At 36.1% G+C, this 25,565-nt stretch overlaps 1 protein-coding gene across 1 annotated transcript in view; it reads right to left on the reverse strand.

The window, feature by feature from the left end:
• Positions 1 to 4,748: 4,748 nt before the first annotated feature.
• The window catches only part of SLC5A8 (solute carrier family 5 member 8), a 58,408-nt gene continuing 37,591 nt past the window's right edge, over positions 4,749 to 25,565 (reverse strand). The window contains exons 11-15 of the mRNA XM_014835062.3: positions 18,578 to 18,664; positions 15,701 to 15,906; positions 12,027 to 12,130; positions 8,609 to 8,688; positions 4,749 to 8,340 (exon numbers count right to left, since the gene is read on the reverse strand). Of these exons, the coding sequence (XP_014690548.3) occupies positions 8,215 to 8,340; positions 8,609 to 8,688; positions 12,027 to 12,130; positions 15,701 to 15,906; positions 18,578 to 18,664 (603 nt within the window). The 3' untranslated portion in view covers positions 4,749 to 8,214. The remainder of the gene's footprint in view (positions 8,341 to 8,608; positions 8,689 to 12,026; positions 12,131 to 15,700; positions 15,907 to 18,577; positions 18,665 to 25,565) is intronic.

The raw sequence follows: 25,565 nt of genomic DNA on the forward strand, positions 1-25,565 counted from the left end.
CAATTTCTACAAGTACCCAGGTGGTGGTGATACTGCTGGCTGGGAACCACACATTGAAAACCACTGACCTACTCAATATTTTGCCATAATTTGAATTACTTTAATATACTCTACAATTCAAGCTGAACTTAATCAGTTTTATCTGATTGTATAATATTTTAGAGAATATCACCCTGGTGGAAAGGTAGGTGAGTAGCAAACTATAGCAGTTATCAGTTATCAGTTAATCATATCATTCAATACAAAGCATTGTCACTGCAGGTTCCTAGCTGAGCAGAGCACTGGGCATTTCTCAAAGGATTGGGTCAGGGCCACAGAAAGGTCCTTCACCTTGACCTGCGCTTTGTATCAACCCAGATCTGAGAATAAGTCCTCCTAACTCCAACCCCCATCAGCTACATCAACATGTACAATAGAGCAAAGTATTAAGATTACGGGCTTTGGAGTTAGACAAAACTAAGTTCAGATCCAAGATGTATAACCTTGGACAAATGATTTAACTTCTCTAAAATGCAATTACCTAGTGAAGTGGATACCACAGTACACTGCTGAGATCCTTCAGTGAAGGACTTTTTGCCCCAGCCATTGGGAGTGCTATTGGCAGACAGCCTTCATGTCTAAGCCCCTTCTAGATTGTCTCATTGCAGAGGATCACCTGGTCCAAGACCATGCCCCTTCCTGTGACAGTCCACATCAATGACTTATTGATGCAAGAATATGAAAGCCTGGCTGTTTTGGCCCAACTCAGGGTAACTCTGAAGGGCTCCCCTCACTCCAGAGTCTCTGTGGGAAGACTGTCCTTGGATCTGCGTTGTGGCTCAGTCACCACTTCTGCCAAACCTGCTTCTGTCATCTTCCTTCCACAGATGTTGATCCTAAAGGTACCTTTTAATAAACCTTAAGCAAATTCAACTCCATCTCAGACTTTGCTACCCAGGAAAGCAAGCCTGTGGCATTTAAAAACAAACAAGCAAAAAGGTGGCTGAAAACTCTAAGTGGGAGGAATTGTATGGATGCACTCATTTAACAAATATTTATTGTGCCACACTCTGTTCTAGATGCTAAGAATATAGCAGTGAACACAGACGACTAAGTTTAAGAGATCATGAAAAGCATTAAGAGGTTGAAATCCATTTTTAGCTACAGTATTGATTGACTACTTGCTATAAAATGAGAATAGTATTTCTTCCTCCCATCACCACTCCCCTACCTGCCTCATTTTTTTTTAACTGTCTAAGCTTATAACATTCATGTCCTGTTCTGAAACCATAAAATCCTTGATTGTCAGTCTAAGTACAACTCAGCCTGTTTGAGCCCAATTCCCATATACGTTTCCTTCTTTACCTCCACTCTGCCCTTGGGAGCTTAGAAATCATTATACTGCTCTTCCACTACACTAGGTCATAGGAAATTGTAAGGCTATTAAAAGTCCTATTCACCTGGACACCTGATGCATCAGTTTCTGCTTCTGTGCCCATGAAGCATGGTAAATTCTCTCTAATGCCCAAAGGCTGTACACCTGCCCAGATGCACCACTCAGCAGAGTATTTACTGGGGTCTTATGGCTCTGAGCTCTAACCAAGAGATGGGACACAGGTTTTATTGGTTTTCAAATCCCTATGGGTTTGCTGCTGCCATCCAGGGCTCAGCACGTAGAGTAGGACACGAATATATTCACGTCCTCAGAGACTCAGGAATATATTAACTCTCCTCACTTCCCTCTAATCCTCCCAGCATGGAGAACCCACTTCTACTCTAGGGGTTCAAGAACCTAGCTCTTACCTTCCAAGATATTTTATCCTTGTCAACCTGAGAGCTACACTTTTGACATTCAGCAGCCAAAAATAAATCCCTCTTCTCTCTGGTATTTGCTGAAGCATCACTTTTCTGAGCAATAAATATCAAAGTCCTGATTAGTTGAATGTGAAGAAAGTCAAGGAGGCAATCGAATGATCCAGGGAGTGGGGGAGATCATTGGTTAAATTTTCACCGCTATACTTTCCTCTGAATCTCATCACAGGGCTCTCTTCTCTGCTTGATCACTTCCCCTGTAGACAGTCTCATTGAGCCAGCCATTTGCCTCGCCAACAGCGTGTAAACCAAGGTATTCCTTAACTCTCTCCTACCACTGTTTTGCAGTCTTGCCTTTGCCTGGTATCCTGTCTTCCACCTAGTGTTAAATAATAATGCTGTGCATGGCCTCAACAGAAAGGCAAATCCATGTATTTATCTCTCTCCTGTCTCTTCACTTATCTCCCTTTTTTTTCCTACACCTACCTCCATGATTGGCCCTACCTCCAAAAACTGGCACTGTATTTGTACGTCTTATTTGCTGAAACATGATGTTTCCTACTTTGCATTAAGTGTGTGAATAGCAGGCTTTATATTTCTCTACTTCAAAATCACATTATATTTTACTTCCATTTAGATTTCAAATGACTTTTCTCTGTAACTCAAATATTTGCAATTAAAAGAAAAATCTCCAACCCGGAATGGAAGAAAATGTTTGCTATATATATATATATATATATTGCATATATTACATAGATATATATATATTGCGTATATATAGTACGTATATAGCATATATATATGGCATATATATATAGTATATAAATACACACATATAAAGGGAATTATATCTTGACTATACAAAGAACTCTTACAACTCAATAATAAAAAGACAAATAAACTAATTAAAAATGGAAAAAGGGTCCGAATAGATATGACTCCAAAGAAGATGTACAAATGACCAATAAACATAAAATGATATTCAATATCATTAGCTGCCAGGGAAATGCAAACCAAAACCATGATAAGATACCACTTCACATCCACTAGAATGGCTATAATAAGAAATACAGGGGCTGGCCCCATGGCCGAGTGGTTAAGTTCGTGCACTCCGCTGCAGGCGGCCCAGTGTTTTGTTGGTTCGAATCCTGGGCGCGGACATGGCACTGCTCATCAAACCACACTGAGGCAGCGTCCCACATGCCACAACTAGAAGGACCCACAACTAAGGATATCCAGCTATGTGCCTAGGGCTAAAGGGGTTGGGAGAAATGCGGGAGTGATTGCTAATGGGTGTGGGGTTTCTTTTGGGGCTGATGAAAATGTTCTAAGATTGTGGTTGCAGAACTCTGTGAATATAAAAACCATTGAGTTGTACATTTTAAATGAGTTAAGTGTATCGTATGTGAATTATATCTCAATAAAGCTATTATATAAAAACAGAAGACTCTCCATGTACCTCAGCATTCATGTGTTCACTTTATATCCTATTTTGCATGTTGCTTTGAAATTACATGCGACGAATATCTCGTCTTCTCCTAGGCCTTCACAGCCTAGGATTAAGCAAATTAAAATAATAACGACAGAACTTCTGACAACTTGTGGTTCATATTGATATAGATGAGGGCCCCTTTTCCTATAAACCCACAGAAATTCTGAATAAAATGTCACAAAATAAAAATTTTTATATAGAGTCAAACTTGTAGGAATGAAAAGGGAAACACCAGTCCCAATATTAAAATGAAAATCAAAACCATAACAATGGTACCAACAGATGTTGAATAATCTATGGAGGTGTACAACCTGATGAGTTCTTATGTCCTCATGGGAACAAAGATGAGGTTTCTGCCCACAGAATGTGGAGAAGTTAGAACTCTGTTCCAAATATCACCAAGTCTGAAGACTCGAAGAAATGGCCCACCAGTTAAAAGGGAATTTTAGAGAAAATTTGCCTCTATCCAAGTCTTCGGATGGAAAACAAACAAAGCTGAGGTAACGAGCCTAAATTCTGTGCCATGCACAGGCAGGTATAGGATGACATTGAAACTGTGAAACTAAGAGAGAAGCCCAACCTGAGATAATGATGTAAAACTGGCTGAGCGCCATTGAAACAACTAGGGCACAACAAAAGCTAATTTAACACTTCTTTGTAGAGGCTGTCACTACCCAGAGCCCAGAGAACTTTCACTAGACAAAATACAACCCCTACTGAAGATAAACTGCCAGTTAAAATGATCAACTACATAAGGAAAAAAACCACCAAGAAGGAGAGTAACCAAATGAACAAGTAGAAGAATTAGCACACCAAGAATTTCAGATAAGATAGCAATATGAAAAAGTAGTAAATATTGTTAAAATTATTAAAAAGATTAAAAGAATGACGGAATCATAATGAAAGGATCCAATACTAGCGAAAAAAAGAGTAGAAAAAATTTTTAAAGCATGTCCAACTCTAGAAATGAAAAATATAAAGTCACTGAAATGGAAAATTCAATGAATAGGTTAAGTAGCAGGTTAAAAATAGCTGAAAAGAAAATGAAAGGAAATATCTTTCTGTTTATATTTATGTGATGCATCCTGCAAATTCATCCTGAAATTTTTAAATATAAAAACGTGGAAAATATGAACTAGATTAGGAGACATGGACGATAGGATAAAAAGGTACAACAGTCATCTAATAGGAGTTAAAGAGTACAGAATGGAGAAAATGGTAGGGAGGAATAGTCAAAGAGATAATGGCTAAGAAATTTCCTGTATTAAAGATGTTACTTTCTATTTTCAAATACAGTGTTTATTACTTAAAATATAAAATATTCTTCAGTGACAAAAGTTCTGCATGTTTACTTGCCTACACTTTTAAAATCTATGTGGTAAATAGAGTAAAAATAATTCTGTAAAAGCTTATAAATGAATTATATTCAATTTGACATTAATTCCCCAAAACAGACAACTGCAAAGACATTTGTAGAGAGTTTAATCAGCAAGTTGAAAAATCAGAAATGCAACCGTTTTACATTATAATGTTCAACTCCTTCAGGTTTTTTCCACAAACAATGGACACACAACTTAAACGTAAAAGCAAATTTTACAATGACCAAATTATATAATGAATTTTTAGTAACAATGATCATGCATTCATTTGACTCTATATCAACAATCATTATTGGAAAACACTCAGAATTTCCTAAAAGATCAACACAGAGAGCCACTTCCCTGATCCCAACCCCATCTCTGCACCTTGTATCTACATCATGGATACTCAGTTGTTAATAATGAACTGCACTTCCCGGGGTTTTCACAAATAAAACAAAATTATGAAATCTTCGTATTCATACATTTACTATTTCCTCATCCTAATGTGTGTTAATGTTGGAAATCATGTTGTGAAACAACACTTTTTTAAGAGTTTTTTTCAAAATTATTCACCATTTTATAGTCCTTAATATTTTCAAAATGCTATGAAAACATATCATCATTATTCCAAATCATAGCATTCCATATGCTAGTGATAATCTCACCCTCATTTGTAGATGAGAATGATCAGAGAGAGGAGTCAAGGCAATGTCTGTAAAGTAACACAACCAGGGTATGTGAATTCAGGAAAATCAAGATCGCAACTTTAGCCTCTAGGGCAGGATTTCTCAAACTCAACACTAGTGATATCTGGGGCAGGATCATTTTTTGCTGTGGCGGAGAGGGGCAGGCCTGTGCATCACAGGATGTTTAGCAGCGTCCCTGAATTCTATCCACTAGATGTCAGTAGCACCTCCTCACCAGCTGTGACAACCAAAAATGTACCAGATATTTCCAGATGTTCCCTGAGGTGCAAAATTGCCCCACTGAGAACCACTGGTCTAGAGAGAAAATGACTGTATAAGCAACTAAATAGGTGAATATACATTTATACTGTTTTACATCCTACATATAAAATTTTCATTTCTCTATGTAGTGAATATGATTCGTCCATAGCTTTCTTTAAGTAAAGTTTACATTCTCTCTGCTAGAATAATCCTGCTGATTCCTAAATACATTTTAATATATCTATGGCACCTATTTTTTAAAAAATAAAATATTTCCACATGATTACATTGCAAATTAACTGCTCATCATTTTTTAAAACTAGCAAATGACCTTTGTTTCAAATTTTGATTCCCAATCATATGGAAATTTTAAGTAACACTATCTGAGTTAATAAAGTGCTACTTGACATTTTATACTCACATTATTTCTGTGAGGTAGGTAGGTGTTTAGTGTTAGGTTCCATCATTAGAGGAGATTAAGGATAAATTCAACGTCATACAACTTGTCAGTGGCAAAACAAAAACAGACAACTTGTGTGGCTTTTCCTTCTCATTAGAGTTGTTGTGACTCAAAATAAGAATATCAGATTATTTAATTTACAATAGATTAATCTTTTACCTCTATTTGGTTTTACCCAAAGATTTAGATAAGATATATGATTTTTAATAATTAACAATAATGTTACTTTGATTTCTTAAGAATTCCATCTGGCACTCTTACCTGTTTATAAAAGTAAAATACTGACAGTTCCTAATGTCACAAAGATATATTTTATTAAAAGAAAGTGGACAAGAATGGAAGTATCATATCTCTCATTAAGAATACATTGCATAACCCCCGGGCAGTCAGACAAGAGAAAAAGTTATTTAAATAACCTGATTTTGATTACTAAAATTGAAGCATTCTACACACAAGTGCATTTAGAATTACTAAATAAATAACAATAGTTCAAATCACACATGCATAAAATAGGATTATACCTTCCTACTCATTAAAAAATTGGAGAAAGATTTACAAAGTTTAACGTATGCTTACAAATATATTGATTAAAAAAATAACATCTATACACATACAAAATATATGACTACATTGTTAATATAATGTTATATAAATCTCTTTGCTTATATAAATGCTATTCCTATTCTTTTTAATTTTTTACTGTTTTCAATTGGAAACCTCTAAATGGATAGAGCATGCTTACCCAAATATTACAAAATAAGCAAAAAATTTTTTAATTACAAAATAGTTAATGTACCTAAATATTTCTCACATTATTTTAAAACATTGTAAAACCAAACAAACTTCTAAACAGTATCTAATGTGGGTACTGCAGAAAAAAATAAGTTATTGATGAAAGCTTGTAACCAAACTCTTAGCTAGAAATACAGCAAAATAAACAAAATAAACTTTGGGACTACTACTTGAAATTTTAACACATAGAACAAAGCATATATTCAGTAACTCCAAAACATTAAAGAAAAATGGTAGTGTTTGCCTGCATAATTTAGCTCTCTAACTGGGTGAATATACTAGAATTCAAGACTTCTAAGCACACGTACCTTTAAATTTAATAGATTGCAAATTAGCTGACATTTAAAAATTCAGCATGATAGCATTCATTGTCTTCATCTAACTCCATGGAGCTTAACCACTCTCAATCATGTAAATGTTCTTGGATCACCAAATCCATAAGCACCTATGTTGAAAGTACCTTAGTCAGTATCAGGCTCATGGGAATTTATAATTTATATGCTGGGACTTAGTGAACCAGGATCTGGAGTAGCATGATTCATATTGGTGTGTCAAGACATATGCAAGCCCAAGGCAATAGAGTAAACAAGAAATTAGTAAATTAAAGCAAAGGTAAACTGCACAATAAAACAAAAGTTGATGGGTCAGAAACTAGGAAAGCAGATAAGAACCAGAGTCTCAGAAAGGCAATATAAGCAGCCAATGGCCAGGAAGTTCTAGATAATAAGCAAAAAGGCATGAGAAAAGAAGCATAGCACAAAGAAGCACCTTGATCCTTGGGTCCATCTTCTGTCCCAAACAGAATGCTTCTTGATTACCACTTTCCTGAGACAGATTTGGTTCCAAGGTTAATATGTGCCCTGGGCAGAGAGGGGTCAATGAGAAGAGAAGATATAGACAACACAGACTTGTCACCCCATTGCTCCCTAAGAACAGAGTATGTAGTAGGAGGAAGAAAAGCTCTTTTCAATATCAGTTATGATTATGGCAAATCCCAAAACTTATACGCTAGCACCAAATGCATGGAAAGTATTTTTAGTAATGCCCAAATTGAAGAATCTGCTTTTGACCATCAAGGATGAGTGTATTTGTGTGTATTAGCCTTTCAGTACATATGCAGTCATAACTCTCATAACTACAGCTTCATTGAAATAAAAGAGAGATCGAGGGAAATGCTGATGCTGAAACTCCTAACTCCAGAGTAGCATCAGTTAATGAGTGTAGTACGTGAAGAAACTCACTTTAACAAAAATTTATCCCCAAAACACTCATGATAGACAACAACAACAAGAAATCTAAACCTGATCCAATTATCTTAGAAAACATATAAAATTGGGACACTGTTTAAGATCATTTAGTATCAAAGCTGCTTCACAAACGAGTCCCTTTGATCTTGCCACTTTGATCTGTGAAGTTCAGTTCAACATGGTTGAAGGCAGGATTATCAGTTCCACCATCTTCTACTGGATGAGATTTATAGCTTAAAATATGCTTCTTCTAAAAGAAAATGTTAACAAGGTGATTAGAAAAAAAACCTTTCATTCATTCAATTCTAAATAATTGTTACTACTGCTTTTCTTTCTCAAAATCAGCTTCGTAGTCTACTGGGGAAGAGAGAACACAACAGAAGCAGATCATCAAAGAGTAGGGCCAATACCTTCCTTGTTCATCAGAGTTCAAAAGAGAGTCTGGGGATTAACTAGTTTTCTAATCTGATGATAAAAGAACAGTCTTACTACTTTAAGAAAAAAGAAAGCCAACTTACCTTCTTAAAAACATCAAAATTGGATAAAAAGTCCTCTTTGGTTAGTAGGAATCTGTGGTCTATGTTCTGTTTTCTTCCTCCTGAAAAACATATACATTATTTACATTGTTAAAAAGATATCTCTAACTACCTAGTGACAGTCCACCAGACAGGCATTTAACTTGTGCACAGTGAAGTCTATGCATTCATAAAACACAAAGAGAAAGGGAATTTTCTACATAGACTTAGTTCCCCATTTCCCTTCCCTCAGTCAGGCTCAGACTCTGCAAGCCTCTCACTGTGATAAATAGGAGTCTAATGTTTAAAGATAAATGAGATGGCTTTTAAATGCAAACCAAATCCCTCATCTGGTGCTCAGCGAAAGAAAGAGTCACCTGGCCCAGTGCTGATAGGAAAACTGATTTAAAAGCATCCTTCATGATCTACCAATAAAATATCAAACCATCTGCCTCTGCTTCAGACAGTCGAGTTGCCTTTCCTCAATTTGGTGGCTATGAATATAGATGTGTGTGAAGAAATGCAGGAAATCTGAAATTGTGGAATACCTTATTTAAATGAAAATCAGTACAATGACTCGTGTTTGATCCAATTCCTCTTCCCTAAAGAGGAATTATAAAATATTTTATAAAAACATATTCTCTGGTTTGGTATTTTATTTGTAGATCAAAGAAGATTCTTTTAAAACCATGTGTCTCGAAGAGCAGTTCTCAAAATACCTCCATCCAAATCACCTAGGAGATGTACTTAAAATGCAGATTCCTGGACTCCAATCTGGACTGACCTAATTAGAACCTCTGGGGTGGGGCCACTGAATTCTGATTTTTACCAAATTTCTGAAGCTCTTTAATGTTTGAGAACCACTACTTTAGTAAAATGCTAGACTTTTAATTATGGGGGCCTAAGCTCTTCTGGAGATGGAATCAACTTGAAATTAATTCATTCAACATTGTTGAGTGCCTACCATGTGCTAGGGACTCTACAAGGTCCTAGAGAGACAGAGATGAGTAAAACAATCATTGCATTCATAGCTCATGGTCTACTCAGGGAATCATTGACCCCACTTTACTGATGAAGAGACAATTCACTATGCACAGTACATAGTTAGGTGAAGTTGAAAGCCAACCCAGTCTGTTTGGCCTGAATTCTTCCAGACTCCTAGTATCCTAGAGTAGATTTTTAAATATATTTGCCAAGGAGCATCAGGATTTTATGTTTCTAAATTTTTTTTTTAAGGTGCTCACTGCTGCTGTAGAATGGGAATAAGTCATTTACGAAGTTAATGAAGTTGCAGTGTATTTTATCAATGGATGCCGGCTCCTCTGGGTAGAGCATTACTTTTTAAAACAAAAGGTATAGTTTTTATAGTTATCAGAATCAAAGCATTTAAGGGAAAAAATGAATATGGAAAGGAAGTACTCTGATATCTCATTTTCTTAAAGAAAAAACCCGGGTTGAATAAGGACTAAAGGTCAAATAGTACAAGGAGATTGGTTAGGTGTATTCCAGATCTGAACAGTTGGGTTACTGGTGAGAGAAGTGTAAAACATGTTTTAAAATATATCAAAACAGACAAGAGAATAGACCTACTGTGCTGGTAATTTCATTTATGAGAAAAAGCAAGGTCCTTTTTGAAAAGAAAGAGAAAAATTGAAAACAACTGTTTGACAGGTAACAAATAGCTACAGACTTTATTACAAATGTATAATAACTATACATTGTAATATATAATAAATATATTATAATCAATATCATTACTTATATAATTATATTAATGTCACCACTAATTATTAATATAATTTATTAATTCTAAATACAAGTGTTACAGAAGTTGGAAAGACAGTGCTATCCAGGTGCCAAAAAACAATGACTGATGATAGAACTCCTTAAAGTGTCACAGTGCTGGCAATTTTGTAGCACAAAGCAAGCGAAGACATCAGACATACTTGGACAAAGCGTAGGATTTCTAACTGTTTATTACACTTTTGATAAAGAGAGCAGTGGAGCTGCCTTCCCCTAGTGTGGTTGCTATGGATGTATAGGAGTGAGGGAATGCAGGAAATTAGGGAACCAGGCACTTCTCACCAACTCCACACTATTACCCTGGTTTGAGCCACCAGGATCATTCACCTGGATTTCTGCAATAGCCTCCTACCTGCCTTCCTTCCCTTACAGACTATTCTCAAAACAACTGGATCAGAATGCTCCTTTGAGAATTACTGGAAAAGTAATTGAAAAAATATCCCATGTAGTAGACCTAAAAAACACAGAGATGGAAAACAGGAAAGAAAAGATAAGAAAATTAGAAGAACTGTCCAAGACTCAAACATTTGACTAACAGAAGTTTCCAGAAAGAGAAAACAGAAAATGACCAGAAATTACAAAAGAAATAATATAGGAAAATGCCCTAGAATGGAAGGATACGGGTCTTCAGATTGAAAGGACCCTACTGAGGGTCTAGGGCAAGGCAGTCATGGTGAAATGGGTCACATGCAAAGGGTCAGCAGGTAGCACGGCATTGGCATTCTCAGCAGCAACACAGTAAGGCAGAAGAAAATTAAGACATCCTCTCAAAAACAAGAAAGTTATTTTCAACCTAGGATTCCCAACTCAAATTATCAATAAAGTATAACAGAGAATTAAAAGACATTTTTTTCAGACACACAATGTTTCCAAAATCTCTCTCTTGTCCACCCTTTCTCAAGAACGTGCTATAGGCTGTGCTCCATTCAACAAAGGGAGTAAACAAGAACTAGGATTAATGGGATGCAGACAGCAGGAAATCCAACCCAGGAAGGAGGCCAAGGGAATTCACAGAACAAGGACAAAATGAAGTGCTGGGACAAGAGTTCTATAGTAATCCCAGAGAGCAGTCTATACTACATGTATTATCAGTTTGATTTTTTAAAAAGTTTATGAACATCTGAAAAAAGCCTTCCCACACGTTTAAATATAAAGATTATGATTATTATTCCTCACATGTGTATATTTCCTTACCGTTTACAAAAAGTCAGCACCAGGCAATGAAAAGATCATGACACAGGGGTGTTGTAATAATATATGTAAGATCCCTGGCATTCTAGTAGCCATGGACAATTTTTTCAAGTATTTTATTTTTAACTTACAGCAACTGGTGAGATAGGCAGGTCAATTATTATTATCCTTATTTTACACATGAGATAGCTAAGGCTCAGAGTAGTTACACAGACTTCCCCAAGTTCATGCAGCTAGTAAATGGCAGAACAAAGATTCAGATAGAGATTTCAAGTCCAGGCCCTCAAATTTCCCATGAGTAACATGAAACAAATAATTAAACTAGTTGTTAACAAGACTATAGTAAAATAACATAAATGGCTATAAAACAGATATAGTAAAAACTGATAGGGGGTAAATACAACAATACTAATGTTTAGAGAGTTACCTGTTGGTAAACTGATAAGCATTCCTGTGAATAACGTTACAAAAGTTCCAAGAGTGCTGAAGTATAGATATGATAAGGAATACCAGTTATCCATCAGTGGTGTCCTAAGGGAGAACAAAAGCATAAGCATAAGATTTCACATAATGCTACCAGCAGCTAAGAGTAAGTGTCAATAATCCTCATGGCAAAGTCAAAATACAATATTTAATAATGCTGTTAAAGTCATAATGTGCTATCCCAATTTTACCTTATTGTATCAGGAATTAAAAGCATGACCTAACCTTGGCTGTATACTATAATAACAAATGTCCATATGTATTCATTCAACTCTGCTTTATGTCCCAGGCACTGATATTGTCACTGGAAAGTCTATCATAAAAAAAGGTAGCTAAGGTTCCTCTCCTTATAAAGTTTACATTCTAATAGGGAAAGAAATGCAATAAACAAGTAAACTAATTAATAAATACAATAATTTCCACTGGTAGAAAGTGTTGTAAGGAAAATAAAACAAGGCAATGCGACATTAGCAGGGTGGAAAGAAGGAACTACACTCTAACGTGGGGTCAGAGAAAGCCTTTGTGAAGAAGTGACATTTGAACTGAGATATGGCTAACAAAAAGTTCCTGAGGAAACTTCCTGGAGAGAAGTAACCACCAGCTGACTGAAGCATACTGAGCAAGATAGAGTGGTACCAGATGAGAGGTCTTTTGTGGGACTTGTATGAGCTTGGATTTTACTCTCTGGGATATGGCACTCATGGCAGTATTTTAAGTGGAAGAGTGACATGATCTGATCTGTTTCTAAAATGAGTGCTCTAGGATCCCACTTTCAGCTTTGATAGAGTAGCTTGATTTAGACCAACCATCCTGCCAAGAATAATATACAAAAAATTGGGGGATGGGGGGAAGCTGGGATTTTTTAAGACACCAGAGAGATCACGGCAATTAGAACTTGAGGGGCCAAGGTCCCAGAAAGAAGAGAAACACATTGAGGTGAGCTATTGAAATTAAGATAATACGGTATTATTGGGCCAAAGACAGACAAAATAGAACAGAATAGAAAATAGAGAAATAGAGCCACAGGAAAACAGTCATTTAGTTTATATCAAAGTTGTCACTGCATCGAGATAGGGCAAAAGGAGGATCTTTTCAACAAGTGCTGCTTGGTTAGTTGAATAGCCATATGGGAAAAAAAAAATGAATCTTGATCACAGCACCTACAGAAATAAATTCCAAAGTGAATTACATTTCCTAAATGGAAATGCTTAACAAAAAAGCTTTTCAATGAAAAATTAGAGGAATGTCTTTATGATCTCAGGGTAGGCAAAGATTTCTTAACTGGACACACCAAAGACTAACCATATTGGAAAAGACTGATAAGTTAAACAATTAAAATTAAAAAATTCTGACCACCAAAAAGTGTCATTAAGAGAATAAAAAGGCAGAGTGGGAGAAAAATATTTTTAAGACATATCTTGTATCCAGAATATATCAATAACTCCTAAATAAATAAGAAAAAGACGGAGAATCCATTTAAAAGTGGACCAGAGAGTTCAATAGACAAATCAGAAAAGTAAATATCCAAATGGCCAAAAACATATACAAATGTATTGAACTTAAACATAATGCAAATGAAAACCACAACGAGCTACCAGTTTCCAGGCAACTAAAGAGTATCTTGTTTCATCTTCAGCTGTGTCATTCACTCTTCTTGTACTCTAGCGATACCGAACTATGTATGATTTCCTAAGATGCCACATGGCTTCAGGCCTTCATGCCTTTGGATATGTTGTTTCTCCATTCTGCAATAAACGTTCCTTCTTCCTTTCGTCCCCTCTGCCCGATCTTTTCACCTGGTAAATTCCAGGTCATGCAATACTCTTCTAAGATGCTTTGCTTGACTCCACCCAGGAAGAGTTAGGCTCCTCCTCCTCCTGGCTCCCATGACAGCCTACGAATACCACTTATCTCAATGTATCGTTTGTTTGTTTTCTTGTCCAACTTCTCTTCTGGTCATTCTCTATGACAAGAATGACTTTCCAGACCTTTCCCTCTAGCCAATCTTGACATGCTTCAAGAAAGACAACATCTCTGAAGTCTTCATGCTAATTTCAACTTAAACTTTGTTTATATTCATTCTTTTAACAAATATTTATCAAGTATTTATTAGCTATTTACCATGTGCTAGTTACTAGACTTACCGTGCTTACTGAGTTAATGTGTATATTAGCACATTCTCTCCAGCTAGATTATAATTTCCTGGAAGGCAGGAATCACAGTGAAGGGGAAGAGAAGATTTTCAATGGATATTACATAAATGGCCAGCCCAGGGCTGAGTATATTGTTCATACTCAAAAATTCTTGTATTAGCCAAGTTATTTTATAAATAAGCTAACATATAAAAGTGATTAAAAAGAATGATTATTATGGTACCAGGTACCAAGTACATGATAAATCTCAGCTAATTTATTTGTTTCAGGAATCCAAATAATTATTTTGCCTTAGACTCAAATTAAGACAGATATTTACATAATCAGAAAAAATGCTAAGCAAAATTGTGAAACAAGAAGTACATCCTGAACATCCTCCGATGCACCCTTCCATTAATCTTTTACCCCTTTCTGATTCTAATGACTTTCCTGACCCTTCCATTAGTGCTTTCATGCTTGTCCAGACTGCTCCTTGCATATCCTTGCCCCTCTCCCTGCAGCACCCCATGTAGTCAAACCTCCCCCAGATATGCCTCAGGTTCTGGAACTACCTTTTCTCTCTATGCATGCAGAGTTTACCAGCCTTGAACTCTCACTGGCAAACATTCTCATAGATGAATTCCCTTCAGGATGTGAATTGCTAATAATAACAGACACGTTCCTTCTCAAAGGAGTGTGTCCATTTTAAGAGTGAGATACCACGTCTTGACCCAAAGGGAATGATTTCATTCTGGGTCAGTTAGAATTCAGATAATACTTTAGGGGCAATAGCTTCATCTTTGTACTCCTTGAACATATTCATGGCGTTTGTGCTTCAAGGCTGGACATCTATGTACCCACTAAAGAAAGTCTTGCCATCACATTCACTGTACAATAAAATAATTACCTACCAACAGGTCTACATAATTTCATTAAATCAGACAACATCAGTATCCAGAAGCTCAAAAGTGTACTGAATACTGAAAACTCTAGTAAGAAGACCATGACTGCAACTCATTGCTAGAGCTCTAAAGATTTGGAATCTTTAAAACTGAACAAATAGCAATTACTCAACATATTTAGATAATTACGGCTTTTAGTCTGTAAAGGCTGTACTTCAAAAACTTTAAGAGCAATGATTCTTTTATAACTGTGCTTTTCATTTTAAAAGTTTTTCAGTTGACAAAGACAATTTTTCATAGAGCTGGTATCTGGTAGCATTTACTCATAATAGGAATTTTTTGTTGTTACTATTCAAGTCTTCTCTGGATCTGTAGGTGAGGCAGAAGTTTCTATCAAAATTAAGAAAATACGTAACTTTTGCTATTTCAGAACAAAATATTACAGCCAGAAAGCCACATGGGCTCTACACATTTCAGAATTAGGCAAAATTGCAGCATTGCAGTCAAGACAAAAAGCAACAGGGGTTCTCTACTTGTCACATACATTTTTTAAAAATATGACATTATAAAGCTTAATTCAATACCTTTCAACATTGTGTACTTGAAAAGCACTAGTAGAAAATGGCATTTCTGTGGTTGTCATCCAATTTGTTCCATTGTACGTGCTGTTACAGCCGTAGGTTTCAAGGCTTAGTGGCATAGTGCTCTCAGGAAGTGGAGGGTAAAGCTGAGCTCCAATTCCAACCCACAAAGAAACAACAAATCCAGCCAGCAGACCAGCAAGTGCTCCCTGCAAAACAAAAGTGGTTTTAAAAGAAAAATAATACAGTTTTCTTTGAGAAGGTAATTAACACTAGAAGGGTAAGCTCAATATAGCCCAAGTCAAATTTACCAGCTTTTCTCCTAAAACTATTTCCCCTTGCAAGATCCCTGCCTCCTGTCAAGGGCACGATGGGCCCCTGGTCCCTCAGCCCAGAGCCCTGGGGACTCTGTAACCTGATTCCCTTTTTGACATTCCTATCTAGCCAATCACCAATTTCTATCCATTTTTTTTTTCATATGTCTCATAATTCCATTCCTTCCACCCTGTTTCCATGGCCAACAGTATATTCTGACCTCCTTGTCTCTTCATACCCAATTAACTACAACAGTCACACAGTTGACTCCAGGCCAATTGTTCCTTCTATTTTTACTTAATCCATGAACAAATGGCACACTGTAAGAGTAAGAGACTATGAAGAAGAAAGCACACACAGAGTTTATTCCTATACTTAGCAACGAGCATGATTGTAATTGTGCTTTAGGGTAATTATGGAGAAAACAGCAAGCAGTTTTCACAAATGACTGCATGGTACAGACAACCAAATCAAGTATTTCTAGAGATAAATGGAGACGTCCTCTTTGAAGACATTTGGATTCCCAATCTTTGAAAGACTTGGGTCCCTCACTCCTGCTTTTCACCTGTAATCCAGGTGTTCTGCCAGCTCTTGAATGATTTAAGCCCTAATTCCAAATGATGGACACACAGAAAAACTTTGAGCTGGGTAGCCCCTTCCTCTGTGGGTCAAATTTCTCCCTTTCCTTTACAAATAATGATCAGACAGGGCAGCTTGTGCCTTGGGTTCCACATAGAGAGGACAGGTGAGAATATGTGAAGTAAGGGGGAAAACATAAGCCAAATCATAGGGTCGAAAAAAAGAACAGTGTGTTGGTGGGAAAACAAGAAGGCTGCCGACCAGATCAGAGGATTTATGTTGGGGACAAGGACTGCAAGCTCTTTCACTAAGCCATGAACTCTTCAGAGCAGAATTAGGTTTGTTTATTTCGGGTGCCCTAGCTCTTACCACAGGGCTACACATATAGCAAGCATGCAAAAAATATTTTTGAATAATTTGAAGTTGGAATAGTAGATCTGGCCAGCTGTTGATAGGTCAGACTTGCTTACTCTCAGCATTGTACATGGCTTGATCAGGGATCTACAAAATTATAATACCCACAAGGGCAGAAATATTCAGCACTCTCTACTCCCAGGACAGTGCTCAGCCTATAAATATTCAATGAATGAATGAGAAGAAGGGAGGAAGAGAAGTAAAGGAGGAGAAGAAAGAGGGAGGAAAGAAGGGAGTGAGGGAGAGAGAGAAGAGGAAGTCCACTACTAAGTAAGAGTAGATATTCTGCTGGTGAATAACATGAATATAGTAAAAAGAGGTGCTTCCTATGATAGGAACAATAGTATCCTGCTTCCCCTGAAAAAGGATGTGTTGGACCTAGTCAGCTACAGCTTTTCTGGAGGCAACTCACGGTGGCATAAATGTCAACAACCAAAAGTCAGTCTTTTTTTTTTAATGTTTCAGACACTCAGCAAACCACCATGCATTTCAGGAGTCGACTAAAAGCTTCAGCATTCTGAAGTGGACACAAACTACTCTCTTTCGTTGTGATTAATTTCTACCAAGCTAGCTTTTCATATGACACTTCATTGAGAATTATTATTAATAATAATAACAATAAGAGCCATTATTAGAATCTACCTTACCAATTCCTAATGCCTCATGAGCAAAATGGAATTTTAATGTAAAGAATGGCATTTTAACCTAAATGTAAAGTCACAGTTCTGTGGTTATTCTACATCTGTCTGAAACCACCATACACACGTTATCGGTTTTTCCTGAACTTTAGCTTACAGCATTACTGAACCACTGGAGTTTCTCCTGGCTTTCCAGGGAAATAATTTTTATTTCTTTTATTCCAAACAAAATTTAGCACTTCAAAGCACAGATATGTCTATGTAGAAAAACAGAGATATTATCTATTTCTGGATATTATCCCCAATTATGATCACCCCTTTTGGGCTAGAATAATGTTATTGGAGCTACAGCTTTAAATTTGAGCAGTATAAATTTTCTGGCCAAGATGGTGAAGATCTGATCTTATTGCTTCTCTTTGCTTTACTGTGGCTATTCACAGGTATTCTCAGCTCTATTGCCCTTAAATCTTTCATATCTAAGCCTGTTGATCTCTTCAAGAAGGGCAAAAAGATAAATGTGCAAAAAGTGTTGATCCTTCAGTTATATTATATAATATTCATAATATACATCAAAATATATACATCATAATATATCACATATCATAATATACATCATTTCATAATACATATCATTTAGTTATGTTCTACAGTATTCTATAATACTCTATTTTTCTTATAGAATATAATTATATTATTACATAACTTAGTTATATAATATTCATAATACATATTCTGGCAGTTACCATTTAGTTTCACACATGCAGGGTCCCAGTGCATAGGACTTCATTGTACACTCCAGCAAAGTCAATATGAGTAATTCAAGTCATTGAGACAAGTCACTAACGACAGATATCAAAGGAACTTCATCTTTACAACTGAGAAAAAATTATGTTTGGAAAAGAAAGCTTTACACATATTAATTCTTCATACTTACAATTGAGTTGGCAAAGGGGACCAAAATGCCCAAAGAAAACAAGCCCAGAAGTGGTCCACCAACCATGCCAAATATGCTGAGTGCTGCCTATGAAAATAATAAAAAGTCAGCAACTAGTAATCTCAAACCCAAAGTAAAAATGTTTCAAAGTAATTTCATTAGGAAGAGGATTTAAGGTATTCAGTCTCCTCCTGAAAAATCATGGCAATCTTGTCATTGGCAAAGAGGTAATCAGAGCTTGGAAGCTTCTGCTCCTCAGTCTCAAGTATCCATCTGTTCATTCAGGTACCCTCAATAAAGGAAGCAAAGTGTAAAGAAGGTACAGAATCATAGACAATAGGAACATCTATATGAATGCATAAGACAAGAGAGACACCTCTCCTCCTGGCTTTGTTCTTGCAAACATTAATAATCAATCACATCATTCCTTTGTGCTTTGATAGTCTCAAAGTCCTCTGCAAAACAAGATTGTGGATAAGTACTGCTAAGGGACCAGAGATGGTAATGAAACCCAATGCTATTCTTGGTTCCCTAAGGATGGAACCAGAATGAAACATATGATTTAAAAAAAAGATTGATTGAATCATGTAGAAAGAGATTTAAAATCTAATTGGCTAATTGCAACCTTTGCTTTGATGTACAGATGCCAAAATCATAATAGTGGAAAAAATTTACAATGTGAAAAATAGAGAAATGGAAATAGCTGAAACTTCTAAGAGATAGCTATTCTCAATAGTTAAATCGCTAATTTTTGAGAGTGAGCAGAACCATAAAAGAAGGATCAGGGACAGCCTGGTTTGTCCACAGAGTAAAGGGGCCTGATAGAACAGAATGAATGAATCAAAGAAAAAATATGAAGTCAAGAAAAATTTCAGAGGGTATAGACTTTGGTTGGGGGGAGGGGGAAGCCCACCCTGTGGACTAGGGAAAGGAAAATGGAGACTGATGATAGAGGAGAACTAGTGTTTGAGGAGGATATGGACTCGGGATAGGATCCTAGGGAGTCATTTCACAACTGCTCTTGAAGCAGAGTCCAGTAGGAAGGGAGATGAAGTCTTTCACTGCAAAATGTGAAAGAAGACACATGGCCCATGAAGCAGGCTGTGACAGTGTGACCTGTGAGCCAGTTTTGGAAATATAAGGAAAATATCCTTTAAAAACCTGTCTTAGGAAATAAGACCTTGCTTAGAGAGGAAGCAAGGAAGAACCGGCTTGGAGCTATGATTACTGTCCTAGAACATCTCACTGGATATGCTCAGGCCAAAGTCCGTATATGAAAAAAGAGGAATCATCCACAACAAGAGCTATAAGCAATTATGCAGACTATGGAGGAAAGCACATTCAGAGGAGTTTTATTGGTTATGGATTAGGTATGCTAGAAAAGCTTGGAGCTTCTGGATCTAATTCATTCATTTATATAATCAGGATGATATCAAACTGTTTTAACTGATATGTCCTAAGCAACAGCCAACCAGATGCACCCAAGCCTTAGATCTGAGCATGAACCTGGAGAACTTGCTTTGCCCAGCATTAGCCTTCAAGTTTCTGGATCATGAGGAGGTCCAGGAATCCCAGAGGAGCCCAGGTGGCCATAGGAGTTTCAGGGAGCACTTGGGGCAATCAGAAAAGTGGATATTCAAGAACCAACCACAAATAGGTACATTCAACCTGAATTTGTAAAATGTCTACTTTGTCCTGCGCACTGCAGTAAGCACCAGATATTTGGTATAGTGTTGAACAACATCATCATCCTTGTCTTTATGGAATTACAAACTATTTAGTAACACAGACATTAAATAAATAACTGTAATAAAGTATGATAATTGAGATGATAAGAGAAATACAAGGTACTCTGGGAATATTTGGCAGAGGGGAACTCAAACTTATCCAGGGAACAGAAAGCATTGTCTTGAATAATATTTAAGTTGAAACCTGAATAATAAACAAGACTTAGTTGAAAGGTACTCCAGACAGGAGGAGGAGTCTATACTGAGGCCTGGATGCTAAAAACAGTGAGGAAAAAACCCCACCAAACCTTGGCATTTCCACTTCTGGGAAAATGGAGTAGATGTACTTTTCCCCATTCCTACTGCCAATAAAACTAAAAATCCTGGACATTACATATACAACAAACAGAAGAATAATCTGAATATGGAGAGAAGAAGGCAGATTGGCAGACTGGCTAGGGATTTTGGGACTTGAAAAATGACACAGTGGTGAGTTCTCCGAGTTTTCTTTTTGCCCCACATATCTCAGTCTCGGGGTTGAAGAAGCTGGCAATGCAGAATAGACAACAGGTGCAGCTAAAAAAAAGAAAAGGCCCCAACAAAAGCCTGTTCTCTCTAGTCATAGGACAGAAAAGGAATAACAGCAAGACAGAAAACTTTTAGAAGATAACTGCTCAACTCCAGCCAAGTTCCAGGGAATAAACTGCCCCCCCCCTACAATATGGCAGCAACAGCCAAGTAGGGAGCCTAGACTCTATCCCCACCAGCCTATAACAAGGCACCTCTTTCCCTCCCTGCTGTGTTGTAATGTCATAGGAGGTCCAGTGAAGAATCTGGACTTTCACCATTGCCCAGCAGTAACAAGATCATCTCCACCATGGTCACTAGCAAAACAAGAAGCTCCTGCCTTGAGTGTCAATAGAGGCCAAGTGGGGAACCTGGACTTCTACTTCAACCTGGCAGTAATGAAGCAGAACCCTCTCTTACCCTGTTGAAGTGGTATCAAAGAAGGCAAAGTAAAACAGAGGTGTAAGTAAGAGCTAGAGTCTCATCACACAATATGAAAATGTCCAGGTTTCAATTGAGTTCACTTTTCATAGCAGGAACTAGAAAGATCACAAACTGAATGGGAACAAAAAGCAAGAGATGCCAATACAGATGTGACAGAGATATCAGAATTATTTCACAAAATTTTAAAGAAACCATGATGAAACTCCTTCAGCGATCAGAACATATTTGAAACAAATGAAAAAATAGAAGGCTTTAGCAAAAAATAATAGAAATTCTCAGCAAAAACATAGAAGATATAAAGAAGAAGCAAAGAGAAATTTTAGAAGTGAAAAATATAACAACTGAAGTAAAAATCTCAATGGATGGATTCAACAGAGGAATGGAAGGGACAGAGGAAAGAATTAGTGAGCTGGAAGATAAACCAATAGAAATTACCCAAAATGAATAACAGAGAGAAAACAGACTTTAAAAAAATGAAATGAATCTCCAGGACCTTCGGGACTATAACAAAAAATCTAACATTCATGTCATCAGAGTCATAGAGGAAAAGAGAAAGAGAGTGGAGCTGAAAAGTACTGAAAAAAATAATATCTGAACTTCCCAAATTTGGCAAGAGACATGAACCTACAGATTCAAGAAGCTGGCAAACTCTAAACAGGATAAACCCAAAGAAATACATGCCAAGACACATCATAATTAAAATGAAAACTAAAGACCAAAAAAAAAAAATTCCTGAAATCAGCCAGAGAAAAATGACATCTTATCTCTAGGGGAAAACCATTAGAATGGCAGATTTCTTGTCAGAAATAATGGAGGCCGCACAATATTTTTCAAGTGATGGAAAAAAAGAACTGTCAACTCAGAATCCTATATCCAAGAAAAATGTCCTTTGGGAAAAAGAGGAAATCAATACATTCTCAGATGAAGGGAAACTAAGAGAATTTGTTGCAAACAGACCTATCCTAAAAGAATGGCTAAATGAAGTTCTCTAAATAGAAATTAAATGGTAAAAAGAAAGAACCTTGGGACATCAGGAAGGAAGAATACAATAAGCAAAAATACAGGTAAATAAAATAGTCTTTCCTTCTCCTCTTGAGTTTTCTAAATTAAGTTTGATTGTTGATACAAATGTTACAACACTGATGTAATTCTAAATGTATATAGAGTAAAAATTTAAGACAATTGTATTATAAACAAGGTAGTGTAAAGGGACAAAAAGGGAGGTAAGGCTTCTATACTTGATAAAATGGCAAAACAAATAGACTGTGATAAGGTATTTACATATAGTGTAATACCTAAAGCAAACAGAAAAAAGTACTATGCAAAGAGACAAACTCAAAACAATATAGATAAATCAAAATGGAATTCTAAACAACATTCAAGTAACCCACAAGGAAGTAGGGGGAGAAAAGAAAACAGAGAGCAAAAAACAGTAGACCTAAGCCCTAACACGCCAATAATTACATCAAAAGTACATGGTCTAAGTATACCAATAAAATGACAGAGATTGGCAGGATGGACTTTAAAAGATAACCTAACTATGTGTTGTCTCCAAAATTCACTTCAAATGTAATGATATAGGCAAGTTCAAAGTAAAAAGATGAAAAAAATATATATTATGCAACAATTAATCAAAGAAAGGCAGGAGTAACTATTTTAATATCAGATAAATTAGACTTCAGAGCAAGGAAAATTATCAGAGACAGAGAGGGATACTATATAATGATAAAGGGTTAATTCACAAAAAAAGACATAGAAATCCTAAATGTATATGCACCAAACACCAGAGTAGCAAAATACATGAAGCAAAACCTGATAGAACTAAAAGGAAAACAGACAAATACACAATTAAAATCATCAGAACATCGTCAGAAAATCATCAAGGATATAGAACTCAGTGACACCATCAACAAGCAGGATCTAATCGATACTTATAGAACGCTCCACCTCAGAACAGCAGAGTACACATTCTTCTTACGTGTCTATGGAACATATACCAAAATACCATATTCTGGGCCATAAAACAGACTTAACAAATTTAAAGAATTAAAATCACACAGAATGTGTTCTCTGACCACATTGAAATAAAACTAGAACTCAATAGCAGAAAGATAGAAAAATTTCCCCACAATTGTAAACTAAGTAACATACTTTTAAATAATCCATTGGTCAAAATGACATCTCAAAGAAAATTTTAAAATACAAATGAAAAAGAAAACACAAAACATTAAAAGTTGTGGGACATAGCAAAACCAATACTGATAGGGAAATTTTTAGCAATAAGTTCACACACTAACACGCCAATAATTACATCAAAAGTACATGGTCTAAGTATACCAATAAAATGACAGAGATTGGCAGGATGGACTTTAAAAGATAACCTAACTATGTGTTGTAAAACAGCAAGTCTCAAATCAGTAATCTAAGATTCTAGTTTAAGAAGAGCAAAATAAACCCAAGGCAAGGAAAAGGAAGAAAATAATAAAGGGCAAAAATCAATGATTGAAAACAGAAAAACAATGCAGAAAATCAATGCAACAAGAAGCTAGTTATTTGAAAATATCAATGAAATTTACAAACCTCTGGCAAGACTGAAGAAAGAAAGAGAAAAGACAGAATTATCAATATTAGGATTGAAACAGGGGATAGCACTATAGACCCTGCAGACACAAAAGAATAATAAGGGAATAAACAACTCTACACACATAAATTTGACAACTTAGATGAAATGGACCAATTCCTTGAAAACACAAACTACTACAATTTACCCAACATGAAACAGATAATATGAACAGCCCTATAACTATTAAGGAAATTGAATTCACAATTTCAAAACTTCCAAAAACAAATCTCCAGGTCTAGATGCTTTCACTAGAGAACTCTATGAAACATTTAAAGAATAATTAACACCAATTCTACACAATCTCTTCCAGAAAATAGGAAAGAATTCTTCCTAATTTATTTTATGAAGCTAGTATGACTCTGATACCAAAAATACCCTACAGATCAACATCTTCCATGAATATAGATGCAAAAAATCCCTAACAAAATATTAGTGAATAGAATTTAGCAATATATAAAAATTACATCATGACCAAATGAAGTTTATTCCAGGTATGCAAGACTGGTTCAACATTTGAAAATCAATCAATATAATCCACCATGTTAACAGACTAAAGATGAATATCATGTTGACAAGAGATTTTCACATATTGAGGTATATGGGGTAACTACTCAGGTTCAAAACTGATTCAGCTTGAACTAAAGAAGCCTGACTTACGGCCTATTAAACATACATTGTACATCTGCGTTAAGCATTAAAATGAAGAATGTACTCTGTTAAGATAAGAATACATACTTCCACTCCTATGCCCTATTGGTAACGCCCTATTTAGTCCTTTTCCTGACATCAGGGTCACATTGACCTGCTAATTTGCAAATGAATACCTCTTTGAAACTTTGATGAATATGTACACTGGGCATGTTTAATGTATGTTCGTTGTTCTAAAAGGGTATAAGACTGTACTGAAAACCATGCTTCTCCAGAACTCTTTCTTCCTCTCTGGTAAAGGCCTTCCTAGGTTATAATCCTCACCCTGGCTCAAGTAAAACTCACCTTATCTCTCTCATCTATAGAATGGTTGTTATTTTGCATCAACACGTAACTATATCAATCAATGCACAAAAAGTATTTGACAGAATTCAATACTCTTTCATAATAAAAACTCTCAGAAAAATAAGAATAGAGGGTAATTTTCTCAACTTGGTAAAGGGTATCTACAAAAAAACTACAGCTGACATTATACTCAAGGGTGAAAGACTGAATGCTTTCCCTACTCAGATTGGGGAAAAAGGCAAAGATGTCTGCTCTTACCACTCTTATCCAACATGATGTGGAAGTTGAAGCCAGTGCAATAAGAACATAAAAGGTATACATACATATTTGAAAGGAAGAAATAAAACTGTTTCTGTCTGAAGACAACACGATTTTCTACGGAGAAGATCCAAACCAACAAGTGAATTAAGCAAAGCTACAGGATAAAAGATAAATATACAAAACTTGATTGTATTTCTATATTTTAACAAACACAAGGGCATAGGCATCAACATTAAAAATACAATACCATTTACAATCACTCAGAAAAATGAAATATATGTAACTCTAACAAAACATATAGACAGAAGTCTTGTATAATGAAAATTACAATGGTGATAAAAAAAATCAGAGATGACCCAAATAAATGGAGAGA

The sequence above is a fragment of the Equus asinus genome, chromosome 4 (assembly GCF_041296235.1).
Source record: "Equus asinus isolate D_3611 breed Donkey chromosome 4, EquAss-T2T_v2, whole genome shotgun sequence".
NCBI classification, from domain to species: domain Eukaryota; kingdom Metazoa; phylum Chordata; class Mammalia; order Perissodactyla; family Equidae; genus Equus; species Equus asinus.